Source organism: Monodelphis domestica, chromosome 5 (genome assembly GCF_027887165.1).
Source record: "Monodelphis domestica isolate mMonDom1 chromosome 5, mMonDom1.pri, whole genome shotgun sequence".
In the NCBI taxonomy this organism is placed as follows: Eukaryota; Metazoa; Chordata; class Mammalia; order Didelphimorphia; family Didelphidae; genus Monodelphis; species Monodelphis domestica.
The window spans coordinates 79,803,941-79,821,838 of record NC_077231.1 but is presented as its reverse complement, the minus strand read 5'-3'; the positions used below and the strand labels follow the sequence as shown (position 1 = coordinate 79,821,838).

The following is a 17,898-nucleotide window of genomic DNA, read 5'->3' as shown; positions in this document are numbered from 1 at the left end:
TCTCGAAGGGGTCATAGATTCACTATTCCAGTTGCCTCTTCCTGCTCCAACCTATTTAGTCTTCTAACATTATTGATAATATTGCTGTTATCATTATCAGCGATGTTTCCATGTCCCAGATTTATAGTCAAGTTGTTCATAAATTGTTCCATTTTTCAAGTTGATGTTTTATATGTATTACCATAATCTTCAATTCAGAATCCTTTTTAAACCATGTAAATTCAGGTGTACAAGTCTCGTGCTTCTGTGTTTATTTTTGGAAATCGGATAAAGGTAAATAAACAGAGAAGCACGAGACTTGTACCAGACAAACCCACAGATTACGGTTAGGGGAACATAGGCAAATACATCAGTTATCTTAATATCCATCACAGGTTTCATACATTCCAATTCACATACAAGGTGACAAAAGTTAGAGAAACTTACAAATATACCATAAAGTATGTACATTATATATTCCCATAACAAAATTAACATTGTGCTTAACATGTCTGATGACATGTTTATATCCACTATTACTGAAGAATTAAATACAGTATGAATGTTATTACAATGTCCAATATGTATAAACTGAACAGGCTGTTACAATTTTCAAAAATTAAAAAAACATTTTTTTCCAAAATGGCCCCTCCAAGAAGGCCACTGGGAGCATGTGGTGCAGTCAAAATGGCTCCCCTAGGTAATGCAAGCCCTCAGAATCCTTTTGGACCTTCCCCCTCAGCTCCTATCAGTTCAGAGAGCCAACAGTTGGAATGTGGGATCAACTGAACTTCCTATGGTCACTTTACTATAGCTAATATATACTTTAAACATACAATTAACAATATAAACCTAGCTGGCTCTGCCAAAACTGTTATGGTGAGATTTGTTAGGGTAAAGAGCAAGAGGGAAACATATAAATATTTTAGGTTTATTGTTGGGAAGGTTGAGAGGAAAGGAGGGTAAAAGGGTGAGGGAAGGTTATCGATCTTAATCCCCAAACCCAATTCCCATAAAACTATCTTAATAACTAATTTATCTAAGCTGAATAAATTAAGTTTCCCCAAACACAATCTCACAAATAGAGTCCATTATATGAGCCAAGATCTTCAGAAGAAAATGTCCAAAGCAAGTCCAGTAGAGAAGTGGTTCTTTGGTCTTCTGTCCAGCTGCCAGCAGCCAGTCCAAGAAGGTTGTCTCTCACTCAAGCTGGTATCTCCCAAAGGGCCAGAAACCTGGTAGACAGATGGCTCAACCCAGAGAGTGTCCGAGATTTTACCCAAAAGGAAGTTCTCCAGAGGCTCTAATAGGGTAACAAGCTAGACAGGGACATGTTGGAGGCCACCCACTCCTCTCATGTCTACTTCTTCCCAGAGTCTTTTCCTTCAGCAACCTGAAGTGTGATTGGCATCCTCCATCTTTTCTCTCTTGGAGCTACTGTGGAGCCTGGAGGGAGTGAAGGCTTAAAACTTGAAGAAGCTAAAGACTGGGAGAGACTGGAAGAAGACTCTCATCTCTCCCACTCTCACCAGCCCACATCCCATTCCTCAACACAGGTGCAGGGCACTGATCTCTCCCAATAAAGAGGGAGTCCCCAATCAGTCCCTGCCCTCCAAAAGCTTAGATTTTTCCTTCGCCCATTTCCCTCTAGCACTTTCCTTTTTCACCTTTGCCTTTCCCTCATTCCACTGGTATCTTCCCCTCCCTTTCTTCTTTCCCTTATATTTGATATGTATGCATGTTTATATGTACATATCATCTCCCCCCAGTACAGCAGAAGCTAAGAATGTAGAGTGACTAGGTGGCACGGTGGATAGCTCTTTGGACCTAGAGTAAAGAAGACCCCTGAAGTCACATCCTGCTGTAGATACTAACTAGCTCTTGGTATCAGTTTCATCATTTGCAAAATGGATATAATAATTAGTGGATTTCCTTTAGGGTTGTTGTGAGTATTAAATGAGATAATTATTAATATGTGAAGTGCTTAAATGCTATCATTGTTATTATTCTAGTTCAAGATCTATTTCATTTTTGGTTTGTATTCTCAGGATCTAGCACAGTATCTGGCATATAGCATGTGCTTAATCAATGCTTGGATGTGGCTAGGTGGTTCAGTGGATAGAGTACCTGTCCTGAAGTCCCAAAGACCTGAATTCAAATTTGGACTCAGACATTTAATAGCTGTGTATCCCAACAATAGCTAGGCACAGTCACTGTGTCCTCCTAACAAGGGAGCAATTCATTCATTCATTATGTACCACTCAGAAATGAAATCTGGTGGTATTCACTCCAAGTGGTCATGTTGAAGGAAGTATGTCTCAGTCTAGGGAGAGTTGGGAAATTTATTCCTGGGCAAGTAATTTAATCATGTTGGCCTCAGTTTCCTCATCTGTAAAATGAGCTGGAGAAGGAAATGGCATATCACTTTAGTATTTTTTGCCAAGGAAACCCCAAATGGGGTCATAAAGATTTGGATGTGACTGAAATGGCTGGACAACAATAGAATCAATGCTCATTGATTGACTGATGCTCTCTATGCCTGCCATGTTTTTTCCTTCTCCCTCTGTTTCCTCTCACCTTTTCCCACTCTCCCACTTTGCAAAGGTTTCCTGGCTCACCAAATGACCACTTGTCTACTCTTTCAGAATCCAGCCTCTTTTTTCCATGACTTTCCACCTCTGCCTCACCACCCTTGTATCAATCACTCCTTCACCTTGGTTTCCTCCCTCCATGTTTTCTGATCACCCATCATGGATTATGTTCTTTCACTCTGTGACATTGTTTTAAATTAAAAAAGAAAAATCAGCCTGAAATTTGCCTTCTGGGATGGGCCTTGAAAGCTCCCCAGCTTTCTTCTCTGGGCACATCACCACATCTTTTAAAAATTGATTAGGAACCAGAGCTTTACTTCAAAGAACCAGAGGAGCTGCTCCGCGTCCTCACTGAGTTGGAAGAGCAGAATCTTACTTTGGTACAATATTCCCAAGATGTTGATGAAACGCTGGAAGATGTATCAAAAAGAGAAAAAGCTATAGAAGATAAAGTGTAAGTCATCAAAAACAACGAAGGTTTGGTCTCAAATTCTCATGTTCTTTTCTATCTGGGGCTATAGGGTTTTTGTTGTTCTTGTTGTTGTCATTTTTTGTTTGTTATCTAATAGAGATAGAAACTGGACCTATGATTTCATCCCTATATGGAACTCCCAGAAGAGAAAGCTCCCTCTGCCAATGCAAGGTGGCACCATCTCCAACTTACAGTGTTCCAAAGTGGCTGGGAGCCCTCAGGACTTGAGTGGTTCAGCCAAGGCCACCATAGTGTGTGTCAGAGGAAAGACTTGAACCCTAGTCACTAGCCATAACCCCCAGTGCCTCTCTATGTTGTACTTAAGTCGCATATAATAATTATAATGGTCATTTGCAGAGATTGAGGCTGGGGGGGAGCTGTCCATTAATGTGAGAAATTGTGTATAATATCAGCATTTTTTTTCAATGTGTTGATAGATATTGGTAAATGTTTTTTTTTCTCCTTTTTAAAAAAATTCTTCTTTATAAGAGAAGGATCTCTGGAAGGCAGAGGGGAAACGGATACAGGGGGCAAATCTAGATGATGTAAGAATTCAATAGAGCAATAAAAATGTATTTTGGGGGTGGGGAGAAAGTTAGTGAAGGTCCTGGGAAGAAGGAACTAGTCAGGATTTCTCTGATGAAGGGAAAGACACTGTGTGACGATCTGATGAAATCTCTCAGAAAATGTGCCTTCTTCCTGGAATGTGGTGACAGTCAGCTTGTCAATACTTAAAGCAAGCCCACCAATTGCTACCAACATCTTCTAGTTTGTGTTGGAAAGAATGAGGAGGCCCTGGGCAGGAAGGGAAGGCCCTGAGAGTCCCGGTGGTGCTGTTGCCATTATTTCTTCCTCTGAAAGATTAGAACCTCACCAAAGGAAGACAGTGACTGGCTGTAGATGGTATCCAACCAGATCCCATGGACTACAGCTTCAGAGATAAGGGAGACACCTGGGTATAGCTGAGGTTGGGAAACCTTACTCAACTCAACAATCCATTCATAAACTATATATTAGGGTGCAGCTATTTCTCAGTCTAGTTAAACCTATCCATTTTCTTTGGTTCTTCTTGGGTTGTGGGTGACAATTTCCAGTTTTGCCCCCCCCCCCCATTCTGGGAATTTGACCTATTAAAGTTCTTTGTCACTGTCTACACTATTTTTTTCTTCTTTTGTAACAGGAATAGCAATATAGAGATTCTAATGGAACAAAAAGAAATCCTTAAGAGTTTCTGTGCTCGAGAGGAAGAAAAAGCAGCAGAATTGGAATTAAGGTCACGGCTATTTAATTTTGGAGAGTTTAACTCAGAAGTTCAGGTAATGACTTAAGCTAATAAATAGCTTAGCTTCTAATTCCTGTATATACACAATCACAAGAGAGTTGGTTCAAGAGCTTGGAATCAAAGACTTGGTTTCAGATATTACCTGTCTAAGCGTGAAACCATCATCTAATTTTCTTGGGCCTCAGTTTACTCAGCTGTAAAATGAGAGGGTTGGGCGAAGTGGCCTTTGAGGCACTTTCCATCTCATCTGAGAGTTCCCAATGGGAATGAAATCATACATCTATGATCCCATAATGATGTGGAGTTTAAGGAACCACTAAATCTACCTTCGATAAAAGGCAAAGAAAATGATTTGGGGTTTTAAAGTTTTCTAGAACAGTCTAGATAATCACAAGAGAGCTGGTTATAATTCTATAGTGCTAATATGTTTGTGGGTCCACTTATGTTCCTTGAACATCTGACAGTAATTAGGAGAATGTCTTTCATTGAAGATTTTTTTCTATGAAATTTCATTTTCAAGAATTCTTAAGATGGGGTCCAGGAACTTACTCTTTTTTAAAATAAACTATTTTGATGTAATTGTATTTTACTATAATTGGTTTCCTTTAATGTCTTTTATTTTATGCATTTAAAAACATTATTCTGAAAAGGATTCTATAGGCTTCACCAGCCTGCCTGAGGGGTCCATGACACAAAAAGAAATTCAGAAGCTCTACAATTAATCAGATGGTATTTGGCAGCTGTGAATGGGACACTGGTTTTCAAACCTATAATTATAGGTAATGTTACTTTCCTTCATAAAGCCATCAAAAGGAAAGTGATTTTTGTCCCTCATAGTTTTAATTATATTTAAGTCAATAAGCCTGCTTCAGATGGATCGACTTATTTTTATCCAATTCAAATAAGGAAATATTTTCTTAAAATCTACACATATATAAATGGGGGTCACCTGTGGTAAGGGATGGAGCAGGGATAAATTTGGAGACAGAGGACCTAGGGTTCTCATTTTCTAACTTGGCCTCTCAGGCCTTGTGTGACTTTGGTCAAATCACTTTTCTGTGACTCCGTTTCCCCATCTGTCATGAGGACATGGAACTAGATGAGTTCCAAGGTTCCCTGGGACTCTAAAATCCCCTGATCTGCCGCAGGGGCTGTTTTGAGTCTACGAAAATAAATAGGGCACAGTGCTTGGCTTTTGACAAAAAACTTACAATCTTCGGAGGATAGTTAGAGGAGGAGGAGAAAATGTGCATTGAAAGTGTTTGTAAAATCTCAGGGTGGAGGAGGGAATCTTCATCAAGTCTTACATGATGAGAGGAGAAGGAAAGTGATTGGCATCCATGATGCCACTAGATCCGTGATCCCCACCACCCACCATCCATGGGACCACTAGAGTGAAGCTCTCTCTCACTGCAGCGCTCATGCATGCATCTCTTGGAAGTGCAGACTAGGAATGGGAAGGTAGTGCTGCTCTATTTCATTCTTACATCCTCTAGATTTGCCCTCTGTATCCGTCCCCCCTCTGCCTGCCAGAGATCCTTCTCTTATAACAAAGAATTTTTTTTTAAAAAAGGAGAAAAAACATTTAGCAAAATCTATCAATATATTGAAAAAATGCCGATATTATACACAATTTTTCACATTGATGGACAGCTCCCCGCAGCCTCAATCTCTGCAAATGACCATTAGAATTATTACATGCAATTGGGGTACAACATAGAGAGGTATGGTGGCATTATGGCTAGTGACAAGGGTTCAAGTGGACTGCTGCTCTACTTTTGATGGCATTTTTTCCTTTTGTCCTAGTATCAATTCTAAGACAGAAGAGTGGCAAAGGGTAGGCAACTAGGGTTAAGTGACTTGCCCAGGGTCACCCAACTAGGAAGTATCTGAGGTCAAATTTGAACCCAGGTCCTCCCAACTCCACTGAGCTACTGAGGGCTAGACAGGCTGCCCACTAACAAGAGAATGAGGCTCTCCTTAATCCATTAGTTAGTCTGGTTCAAGGAGAAGGAGCAAAATAGAGTTGAAAGAGACTCCTGATCCTTTTTCACTAATTTTAACAAACAGAGGTTAAGTGCCTGCTACGTGTAGAGTACTGTCCTACCCACTGGGCATGTGAAGATGAAAGCAAAAGTAGCATTTTCCCTGACCTTGTCAACATTCACCCACATTCTGCTGGGGGCGCTTAGAGGAGGCGCAGAAAAGATGGCTCTTGAGTCAAGCCTTGAAGGAAGGTGGTAAGAATTCTGAAAAGTGAAGATCAGAAAGGCTGTACTCTGCCATGGGTGATGGTTTGGGCAACTACATAGAGGTGGGAGATTATCTGGTAAGTGCTGGTAGTGAAAGTTGTTTGACTAGAAATGGAGTGTATATAAAAGGAAGTAACATGAAATAAAGCTAGAATGGTGCCCAGTTGGGGAAGACCTTAAATGCTAAGCTAAGACTGAACTTTATGCAATTGGCCATGGGCACCACTTAAACGTTTCTTTGACCCAGTTAGACTTAGCCATTAAGTAAATTCTACATCTGTATAAATAATGGAATGGAGGAAGGAGGAGGCTAGAGACAAGGACCTGAATTTTCTCATTATTTTTAATATATATTTTATATATAATCTAATTATTATGTTAGTCCAAGCAAGAAGCAACAAATAGGGTAAGGGCAGTTTGAATGGAAACAGGATTTGGCAGCTGATAAGATGGAAAGAGGAAAAAGTCAGAGGTTCTAAGACTGCAAACCTGGATGCCTGGGAGGATCTTAGTGCCATCAGTAGAAATAAGGAGAAGAAGACGAGTTTAATTTTGGACATATTTAGGTTGAGGTGTTGTCAGGCGAGTATTTGTCTAACAAGTAGTTGAGGGTGCAGGACTGGTGTTCAAAGGAGACATTGGGGTTAGGTAGAGAGGTTTGGGAGCCACCTGTATAGAAATGATCATTGAATTGAGCCCTGAGGTTGAGGTCCCCAAATGAGAGAGTATGAAGAGAGTCCAGATTGCCCAATCATGTGGGGTAGGATGGAGTTGAAATTTACTCTTTAAAAATCCTTCTAATTTTGATTGTAAGCCCCAAATTTTCTACTCCCCAACCTTCCTTTCATATCCCCTCTCTTATGGAGATGGAGGCTCTCACAATATATTGGAAAGAGAACTTGTTTTGAAATCAGAGGTTTTTCAACATCTGAGTAACATTTTCCACTTTACCCAAAGAACTTTAAAGGTCATTCCCTGGAATTGGAGCATCTTGGTTCAATATTTTTGTTCGAAATATTCTTCAGTTGTTGACATCTTTTTTACTTTTTAAGTCATGATTGAAAATAACCAAACTTGTTACCATAGAACTCACATGCTTTTAATTACAAAACTGATTTCTACAAAAGTTAAGGATGTCCTCAAATTTTTTATGCTGAAATTTCATGGTATTTCAACTGAATCCTCTAAAGGATCAATTGATTAAGCACCTACTATGTGACCGGTAATATGTATACAAAGACAAAGCGCCAGTCTCTGCCCTCAGTGGGGAAGACAACACATAACTAAAGGTTTCAGCAGCCAAATACTCACGCCATTTGACGCGTATTTAGTAACAAGTAACGTGGCATTACATTGCTGATGGATCTTTATGCTTTCTGTTGCCCCTCTCTTTCCAAACGTAGGAAAGACTGATAGACTCCCTAAGTAAAAAAGTCAACCAAGTGTACAAGGTCTGCATCGGAGAGGTGGATGTGGCCAACCTCAACCCAGTTCAAAAGTTGGTCAAAGTAGAGTCTCGACTGGTGGAGCTGAGTGACCTGATTGAAACGGTTCCTAGAGATATCATCGAAGTCATTGAAAAGGCGAAACAGCGAGAAAGACGACAAAAGTAGAGTCTATGTCTTTTGCATTCACAACCTACAGGAGCCTTGTTAGTGATTTCAGTTCTGCAGTTTGGGGAGGATAGCTTTAAAAACAGAGATGGCTAGAGCCACCAGGTGTGAATTCCAAATGAAGGGAAAGGTATAGCCATCCATCCACTGCTTCCGAATTCACTCTTCCATGAAGACGTGTTCCTATGCCGTATCATTACTTACAATTGGGTGACTCTATGTTTTCATTGGAGAGTGTAAGCTCTGGCAGGTCCTAGTCAAGCAGCATTTAAGAAACACGTACTGTGTGCCAGGCACTGACCTGCCAAGCTGGAAAGTTTGGAGCACAGGCCTCAATAGGACCTATGACTGCTGCCCCAAGATCAGCCCAGATAAATCTGGAAACATTCACGTCCAGGTTGACTAATACTTGAATGTGGGAACGATGACAGCTTCCAAAACCAATTTTTTAAGACATTGAAGAGTTGCAAACTATGTCAGTAAAGGGAAACAACACATCCTTAAAATAACTGACACATTAAAGTACTTGTTAGCAACATATTCTTTAGACAGAATTTCTGAGATTATTGGAAGAGGGGATAGGAGGCTGGACCTGAAGGCAGGAAAATCTAAATCCTTTCTCTGAAATTTATTCGCTGTGTCAAACGTGGGTAAGTGGTAAGGGCTAAGCAATGGGAGTTGAATGACTTGCCCAGGGTCATTCAGCTAGAATGTGTCTGAGACCACATTTGAATGCAGGACCTCCCGTCTCTGGGCCCAGCTCTCAGTCCTGAGCCAGGTAGCCACCCCCATATCACTTCATTCTTGATAAATGCAATATACATGACTGCCCCCCTACCCCCGCCCCATGCAGCTTTACCATCTTTCCTTTCTGTTCTCCCTTCTTATTCCTCACAATGATTGCTTAGTACCTCCACTTAACAGCAAACTACCCACCCTCCCCTTACCTTAGAGAGGTGCTATCCCAGGAGTCCCAGTAGCCCCAGGCCCAACAAACCCAACATAGCCAGGTACAAAAAGTACCTGACAAAATAACCACCAAACTGACATTTGTTTCTCCCAGTTCCAAAATACTACCTATTAACAAGATGGCAAAAGTGTGCTGTTTGTATCTATTCCTTTCTTTGAAACACCCACTTCTAGTTGCTAAGAAATAAGATGTTCATGAGTTTTTTTCATTTCTTAGGGTACAAAGTTTCAGTAATCCCATGCCACAACTTGTTTAGTCAGACTCCTATAAATTGAGGGGCTATTTCGCTTAGATTCTTTGGGAATAGGTCAACCTGATGCTTTTCCAAATGGTGAACAATAACATCTTCCTATATAACAATCAAAATTTACTCTTAGCAGTCTCAAGTGTTCTTACAGCACTTTAGTTACAAGAACTTTTTTTCCCCTCTCACAACAGAATGCGTGAAGAGAAGCTGAAAGAAAAACAAAGAAGCCAGGAAGAAAAAATAAGACTTGCCTTAGAAAGAGCAGTATCAGGACCAAAGAAAAAGGTTTGTGCTTTGTTGTCAAAAAGAATAGCCTCAACACTCATTAATGAAGTTTTTTCCAATCAGGAAAAAAAGATGTGGTTTGAAGATGCATGTCTTAGCTTTACTATCACTAGCTTTGTAACCTGCAGCAAATACGGAAGGCAACTGAGACTTAGAGGGATCTAATATCTACAAAACAGAGATAATATATAACCGTGCTTGCTCTGGCAGCACAAATACTAAAACTGGAAGGATACAGAGACAATTAGCATGGCCCCTATGAAAAAATGACATGCAAATCCTTGAAGGGACTCATATTGTTGGGAGGGAAAGGATTTGGAACTCAAAACTTTAAAAAATGAATGTCAAAAAACCCTTCAGTACTTTTACCTTACATGATTATGGTCACTTTATAATTCTGGTAATTAATATCTTTTAAAAGTCTGTTTTTGGAATGGCAGGTGTTACTAAACTTATTTTGTTATTCTATAAACAAGAGAATTATGGACAGAAACATTAAATTTTTTTTCTTTGCTGCAGACGGGAAGGAGACTTGTATTTCGTTCACAACCTCTTGCGGATATCAAACAAGAAATACTCTTTGTCGATGATACAAAGTCAAAATTATTTGAGGACCAGTATTTTTTTAGTTAAACAAAGTCAGTCAGACACATACCTTAATTTTCAGGTAAAAGCCTAGAAATTATTTATTTTTTGCTAACTTTCAAGTTTTCTTTTAGAACAGAATTTTTGTTTTCAAGAATGAATGTCATTCAGATTTATATCTCCAAATTCCAACAACCAAATCTTTCCAAAACCTTTTAATTATTGTTAACACATTTGCATTAGAGGATGGGGATTTAGAAAAACAAAAACAAAAACCAGAGAAAGTAATTTGTACCACTACATGGGTTTTTCTAAAAGACTAGTGGTTTGCTTACTTGAGGTCTTCTATATTGATTACAACCATTATAAAGTGTATAAAAGTGTTTGGTTCTGAGGAAACAAGCCTCAGGATGCATTTAATTTCCTCAGCTAAGCAAACTAAAGGCCTTGAGAACAGAAGTCTAAACAGGAGCATCCTGTTTTCTGAATATGCCCTGACTCTACTCCTTTGGGTCACAAACTATTAGAATGTGTATATACTTTAGGTTAGACTGGTTATTACAATTAAGCAATTTTATAAGCATCTATTTTTAAATATGAACAAAAGAAACACTTCCAAAAGTCAGAATTTGCAGAGAAGCAGCTGCACAATTACAACCTCTTCCTGAAATTGAAAATATTATTTCACCTTTACAAAAAATTCCCCCAAAGGGGGTTAAGTCAATCCTTTTTGCCTCTTTGAACATGGAAAAATATATAAATACTTCTTTAAGAAAAGGCAGTTTTTCTTTTACCATTAGCTCTAAAATTACCTGTTGCCTAAGTTTTGAGTTTTTGTTCTGAATTTGAAAAAAATGAATATACCTTAAACTCACAAAAGTTCATGGAGAACAAGTTATGGATCTAAAGACCAATACAAACTGAAAAACAAACACATCTTTATTTTCTAGAAATATACAAAAAAAAAAAAAAGCCCTCCCCACCCCCAAAAAGATGCTATTCTCTCATTTCCCCATCTTCTTCCTCTTCTTCAACACCTCTGATGTAAAGGACATTATTGCACCTGTAAATAGAATTAGCATTAATTTTGTTGCTTCGAGTAGGAAAGTCACAGCATTTACTGTGGTGGCTGTAAATGAGTTTTATACTACATTTTTAGATATATATTGCAGAATAGTTTGGAATGTCTTTTTACTATTTCCAAACTGCCTTCATGTTGAGGTTATTAGCTATTGGGAATGTGATACTGATTTTCATTGTATAATGAATACAGCAATTCTACTATGCTGGTAAGAAAAATAGATACACTTTGTAAATATTCAGGAGAAAAGTAGGGAAATGGAATTTGGAGGACTGAAAACAAATTATTTGGTATATTTTAATTTTGTCAACTTATATATGCTAACCAAAACTCCTAGAATTTATGAACATTGAAATAAGTATCCAGCTAAGGTCCAGACTGCTTGATTTCAATAAAAAAGAAAATCATGAAAATGTACATTATTTTAAAAGATTTAAATCCTTCCTTTGACTATTAATCTAACAATTGTAAGAAGTTTGTTTTTGTAAAATATTGTTATATAGTAATGTTAAAAGGGGGAAATATGGAGGAATATGGAAACTAACGCATCAATAGTTTGTATAAATAGACATTCCTAAGTTTATGGAAATCTATACACTTGTGCTCTGACTTACCTTATTAAAACTTCGCCAAGGTGTCCAGACAATGCCCCATCTATGTATTCTTCTGTATTTGCAAGCTTTTAAACAAAAAGAAAATGAATCAGCAGAACTGAAACAAGGGAAAAATTGTATCAACCAACTAAATCTGAAGGATTAACTAGTATAGTGAGACCATTCTGTGTTAACAACAAAAATCTATCCACAAATGATTAACAACAAAAATTTTAATAACATTAAAAACAACTAAGTTACAGTCCTTCACCCAAGAGAATCAGGACCAGGAGAGTGCAGACTCTCTTGAGGATAAAGGCCTGGCCTTTCAGGTATTCCCAGACTTTAGTACAATGTCCTGGGCATAGTAGGCACTTAGTTGTGTAAAAAGAGACTGTCTGAAATAGAACTAAAATATACAAAGTGAAAAGACAGGAAAAGTACAGATTGATTTCTCCCAGTCCCTTCACAGAAGACAACTGGACCATTCTCTGGAGAAAGGGGTGGAGGTATGAGGGTGGCTGAGCAAGAGAAGCAAGATTCTATGAGCACTGGATATTTATAGGTCTGTTTTTCATAACTTGCTTTAGAGGTAATTATTATTTTGATCTCATATAGTGTGTATGTATGTGTATGTGTGTACATACACGCGCACACGCGGGCGGGCGGAAGTATCATATAGTCAGTTTTCCAAATTAATAGCATTTTATAAATGGAGGCAAGACTTGCAGAATCTGTGCAGCCCACCAAGACAACATTCTTTTTTCCCCCTGACATTATTTAGCTAAAACAAAGATTACTGTGCTGGAGAAAATTTTGCAGCTAATATCCTGGGGCACATGGTTTCAGGCACGTTTTCTTTTTCTTCATAGAGGAAGGTGGGAAATCTAGGTTCTGGCTAGATCACTCTAGCTGCTTCCCAGAGCTCTCTGTCATATAATCCACACTGGTTTGTGATAGTTGAGGAAAAGAACCTGTCATGTGGTTTTGTGTTTTTTTTTTAAACCTTTACCCTGCCCATTTTAGAATAAACATTATATATTGGTTCCAATGCAGGAGAGTGGTAAGACCTAGCCAAATAGGGTTAATTGGCTTGAGCCACCCAGCTGCCCCCTCATTTTTTTTTAATCATTTCTATACCCAACACTAAAATCCTACTCCAAAGTTTCATTTCATGGTTCTACAAAAACTATCATAATAAAATACTTATACTGGCAGGTCCTGCCAAGGTGGAAGAGCTAGGGGAAAAAGCCTAAACTAATTCAGATGCTTGTCTTTTGAAGTGTCAAGGCCAGGTGGTAACTATTTAAGGAATGAGTTAATCTTTTTTTGGAGAGTCATAGGCTTTTTTGGTGGTCTGATGGAGCCTAGAAAAAATATTTTTAAATGCAGAAAATAATTTTTTCCTTAAAGAAAATGTAATCATATGTTTTTAACTGGAAAAAGATAATTTTTTCTCCTACCTTTTCTTCAAGCACTAACAAATATCAACTGTATTTCATAACACAATATTCTGAAGAAATAGCTGTAATAAATCTATCTCCAGTTACCTTCTTCAATGTTGTGCCAACATTTTAATTCAAATTGTAAAACTCATGAAGCACTCAGTTAAAATTCTTCATGATAGGGGGAAGCTGGGTAGCTCAGTGGATTGAGAGCCAGACTCAGAGACAGGAGGTCCTGGGTTCAAATGTGGCCTCAGACACTTCCTAGCTGTGTGACCTTAGGCAAGTCATCTGACCCCCATTGCCTAGAACTCTCCTACCTTAGAAACACTACATAGTATTGATTCTAAGACAGAAGGTAAGGCCTTTAAAAAACAATTCTCCATGATACATTCAAATTTTTAATTCCTGTTTTCCTAACAGTAATTTTTAATTTTCCTCTTAAGAAGTCATCCCGTTTAATGTCATTTGTTGCTTTTCAATTAGTTTAAGAAGAAAAAACCAAATAACTGTGAATCATGGAATAGTTAGATCACAGAAAATCCAAAGAAATAAGTAATACAAAGGGAAGAGAAAGAGCATACAAGATAACTAAATAAATTACAATTTACTACCAATATGCCAGACAAATTTGTTAGTAATTTTACTTTTATACCATAAACTGGCTCTTCATATATTACAACTATGAAATTTGAAACTTATAATGAGAGGAACTAAGGACACAATAATTAAAATGAGGGTTACATTCCAAGGCAATCACAGATAATGCCCAGGTTCTCAAAGTGACACACATATACACACAGAGGAGTTAGCTTACTTGCATGTTCATGTAGCCATCCACAGATACCAGGTAACCTTTGTACTCCATTCCCCACTTAAGCTTCACCATCACTGGCTTCCCTGTCAGTCCATTCAGGAATGGCTTGGGGTTGAGGGGTAAACTCTGTACAAAAAAAAACAATAGTCTAGATGAGGTAATGAAAATAGTACATAGACTAAGAGTGAAAGAGTCACTAAGATAGCTTTCATAGGATTTCAAGTGCTAGAAGGAAGATTAGAGAGCAGTCCAAAATTCTTGACGGATATGTCCATTAATCCAATCCCCATTCTTTCCTAAATTACACCCAGTATTCCCTAGTACCCAAACTATACCAAATCTTGCCACATTAAGCCCCTTTAATTTTTGTCTTGCTGAAACAGAACTGGGTGATAAAGAAAAATTAACATTGGTTTAGTCAACAGAAGGAGCTTTAAAGAAAAATGCAACACATCACCTTACAGTGAAAGAAACCAAAGCCCAGCTTGTCAATTCTTGAGGGCAGGAATTGTTTTTTTGCTTCTTTTGGTTTCCCCAGGGCCTAACATAGCACCTGGCCCAAACTAGGCACTGACAAATGTTTACTGATTCACTTGCACAGCTAATATAGGAACTAAGCAGGGATTTGAATTCAGTGTTTCTAAGACCAGGCTGCTTTTCCTACATCATGACAACCTACACATAAAGCATTGTAGAATGGCATCACTAAAAGACACAGATAGTTTTTTGGAAAGGGCTATAATAAAGAGCAAAATGGACAAAAAACTAAGGGAAACGAGGAAAATGGTGTCTTTTTGTTTTGCAGATGAGTAAACTGAGGCTTAGAAACTATTTGGAGTTGGAAGGGAGCACAAATGAGAGTTCTCTAAAGTGATAGATTCCCTAATCTGAGATTTTTATTAAAAATAACAGCTTTTTTTAATAGTATCTTTGAGAGCCTCAAAACTCACGGCCTAAGTTGGGCAGTTTGGGGTTCCTCTGGCTCTATCTATGCCTAGGGCTTGCTTTCCTGGACCTGTTTCCCGGTCTGTAAACGAGCTCTGAAATTTGCTCAGCTTTCCCCAGGGTTTTAGTTTCCCGCTCTGTAAAGTGAGATGGGTCATAGCTGAGTTCTCCTCCAGTTACAAGCCCAAAAGGCCAGGTCGCCCACTCGTCTCGCCACCACGAAAGCCCGAGCTCCCTCTCTTCCAGGGTTAAGTCGTCTCGTCCCGCCTCGCCTCCGCCACCCCCATTCTTCTAAATAGCCGCGTCCAGGAGGCTCTGAAGCTCAGAGCTTGGGCGAGACCAACAGCGGTCGGAGGGGGGTTGGGGCGGAGAAAACGGGACACAAGTACAGGCCCTCGTCTCGCGAGCCTAAGGGAAGGGGGGGGGGGGGTTAGCGGGGAGAAAGGGCTGAACGAAGCCGCTCCCGCCCCCCAGAGCAAATGAATGGGCAAGGCGGGAAGCGAGAACATGTGGCGACGCTCCTCCCGCCGTGGCCATGGCCGCCACCGCTGCCGCACTCCTTACCATCGTGACCACCGAAGAGCGCCGTGGGCCTTCAGCCTCCGATTCTCCAGCCCCGACGTGAAGCAAGCCGCCGCCGCTCCTGCCTCCGCCTCCCTCACGCCGGCAATCGTACGGAAAGCGGAGAAATGGCTGCCGGCCGGGAGAATGAACTTTCACCTCTCACCCCGGCTCTCTTGTCACTGCGCTCCCCCTCCGTTCTCCTGGATTGGATGGAAGTAGGTGGGCGGTGATTGATGCGAGGGGGGTGGAGCCGAGGAGAGGTTCGTCTGCACGCAGGCGCGAGGCGCGTGGGTCTGTGCGCCACACACGTAAAAGTTCCTTTTCGCCGTTAGTGCTTCAGTGTGATTCACTTCTCGGTCCTGTGAGACGGAGCGGAGATATTTACAACTTTTCTCCTTCAAGTTACTTGGTCTTTTCTTTACGCTTGACCTGGAAGCGAATCTTCAGGCTGGGCTCTGGCAGCGCCCCGGAGCTTCTGAAGGAGAGGGGAGGCCGGTAGAACCCAGCAGGGCCCTGGGCTTCTTTTGTCCACCTTCCTTGGCGTGGCTTGTTTCAATTCCCTTCGAGTCACAACTTGGAGCTTCATTTCGGGCTGAACCTACCCTACCCTCCCCGTCTCTGACGGGTTTTCACGGCATAGGATCACATGGCAACAAATATCATTTGGCTCGATTATAATGAAATATAATTTCTCAGTATAATTTTAAATTATTTTAATTTCCACAACAACCCTGAGAGGAAGGTGCTATTTTCCCCATTTTATGGAGGAGGAAACTGAGGCAAACAGTTGAAGTGGCTTGGGTAGGGTCACAGCTAGTAAGCATTAAAGGCCGAATTAGGCCCAGCTCATTACCCCACCAAGGCTCCACGTAACCTTTAATTCAAAGCTACAGGCTCCCTCTTCCGGCATCAGGTATTACCGCGATATTAAAGTTTAGGTTTGGAGAGTTTAAAACTGCACAAAGGCAATTTGGAATATTCTGTATAAAGGTTTTTAAACCTTTAGTAATCCGACCTCACCTATGCTCCAGACTTTCTTATACTTTCTTTATCCCTGCACTCTGCAATTATACTTGACAGATCAGGTCAGAATTTCTCTTTAAAAAATAAGTAAAATTTACTCCAATTACATGTAACATGTAACTTTTTAACGTTCATTTTTAAAAATTCTCAGTTCGGAATTCTTTCTCTTCTACCTTTCCTCCTACTCCTCCCTGAGAATGGAATCAATCAGATGTAGATTTTACATGTGTGAAAGTTTTTCATATTAGATCATTTTGTGAAAGATAAATCAAAAAAAGGGAGAAAAAAAGAAAATGAAATAAAGTATGTTTTGGTCTGCATTCAGATTCCATCCATTCTTTCTCTGAAGGTGGATGGCATTTTTCATCATGAGTCTCTAGGATTGTCTAAGATTGACTAGGTCATTCACAGTGTTAAAATATCCTTGATAGCTCAGATAGGTGGCTCATTGGATAGTCAGGCCTAGAGGGAGGTCCTGGGTTCAGATACTTCTAGCTGTGTGACCCAGTGCAAGTCACTTAACCTCTATTGCCTAACCCTTGCTGTCCTGCCTTGGAACTTCCCTCTCCCCCCACACACACTCAGTATTGATTCTCAGACAGAAGGTAAAGGTTTTTTTTTTTTTTAATATTGCTATTCCTATGTACACTATTAGGGTTTTGTTCAGTTCACTTTGCATTAGTTCATGTAATTCCAGATTTTCTAAACTCCTTCAGCAGATATTTCTTAAGCCAAGGCTTAAAGCACTTGTGCTAAGAAATGGAGATACAAAGAAAGGCAAAAAACAGTTCCTTCTATTATCAAGGAAATGTTAGCCTAATGAGAGACAACATAAAAACAACTCTACAAAGATATGCATATATATATATGCATATATATATATATGCATATATATATATGTATATATATAATACAGAGTAAATGGGAGATCATCAACTGAGTAAAGGCACTAGCTTTAGGGTGGGATTATAGCTGGGAAATAAAGGGGAGTCAGAGAAGCCAGGAATTGAAGATAAGGAGGAAGAGAATTCTTGGCCTGGAGGGATGGCCTGTTAAAATACTTGGGAGACCTTGGGAAGTGGAGTGTCTTCCAGTTGTAGAGGGGAATAAAGTATGAAAAGGTTGGAAAGATAAGGGGCCAGGGTAAGAACTTT

At 39.7% G+C, this 17,898-nt stretch overlaps 2 protein-coding genes and 1 non-coding gene across 7 annotated transcripts in view; 2 read left to right on the top strand and 1 right to left on the bottom strand.

Moving 5' to 3' along the window:
• The window catches only part of CCDC38 (coiled-coil domain containing 38), a 73,163-nt gene extending 62,818 nt beyond the window's left edge, over positions 1 to 10,345 (top strand). For all 5 annotated transcript variants that reach the window (XM_056798667.1, XM_056798668.1, XM_007503237.3 and 2 more), the window contains 5 exons: positions 2,873 to 3,024; positions 4,223 to 4,358; positions 7,980 to 8,185; positions 9,598 to 9,691; positions 10,211 to 10,345. In XM_056798667.1, coding sequence (XP_056654645.1) covers positions 2,873 to 3,024; positions 4,223 to 4,358; positions 7,980 to 8,185; positions 9,598 to 9,691; positions 10,211 to 10,324 — 702 coding nt within the window. In that variant the 3' untranslated portion in view covers positions 10,325 to 10,345. The remainder of the gene's footprint in view (positions 1 to 2,872; positions 3,025 to 4,222; positions 4,359 to 7,979; positions 8,186 to 9,597; positions 9,692 to 10,210) is intronic.
• LOC130454867 (U6 spliceosomal RNA) lies at positions 9,886 to 9,992 on the top strand. The gene has a single exon (XR_008912654.1). It is a non-coding gene; the product is annotated as a U6 spliceosomal RNA (small nuclear RNA).
• Positions 10,346 to 10,347: 2 nt separating the features above from the next.
• Positions 10,348 to 15,988, bottom strand: SNRPF (small nuclear ribonucleoprotein polypeptide F). The gene is made up of 4 exons (XM_007503239.3): positions 15,722 to 15,988; positions 14,213 to 14,338; positions 11,972 to 12,036; positions 10,348 to 11,339 (listed from the first exon to the last, which is right to left on the bottom strand). The coding sequence occupies exons 1-4, from the start codon at positions 15,722 to 15,724 to the stop codon at positions 11,273 to 11,275; spliced, it is 261 nt and encodes an 86-aa protein (XP_007503301.1). The 5' UTR covers positions 15,725 to 15,988; the 3' UTR covers positions 10,348 to 11,272.
• Positions 15,989 to 17,898: the final 1,910 nt, after the last annotated feature.

What these genes read in the sequence shown, in the direction of transcription:
- SNRPF (XM_007503239.3), bottom strand. An exon ending in ATGGCTACATGAACATGCAA is followed by an intron (nt 12,037 to 14,212) that starts GTAAGCTAACTC and finishes TTTGTTTAAAAG; the next exon opens with CTTGCAAATACAGAAGAATA. An exon ending in CTTGGCGAAGTTTTAATAAG is followed by an intron (nt 11,340 to 11,971) that starts GTAAGTCAGAGC and finishes TTCTATTTACAG; the next exon opens with GTGCAATAATGTCCTTTACA.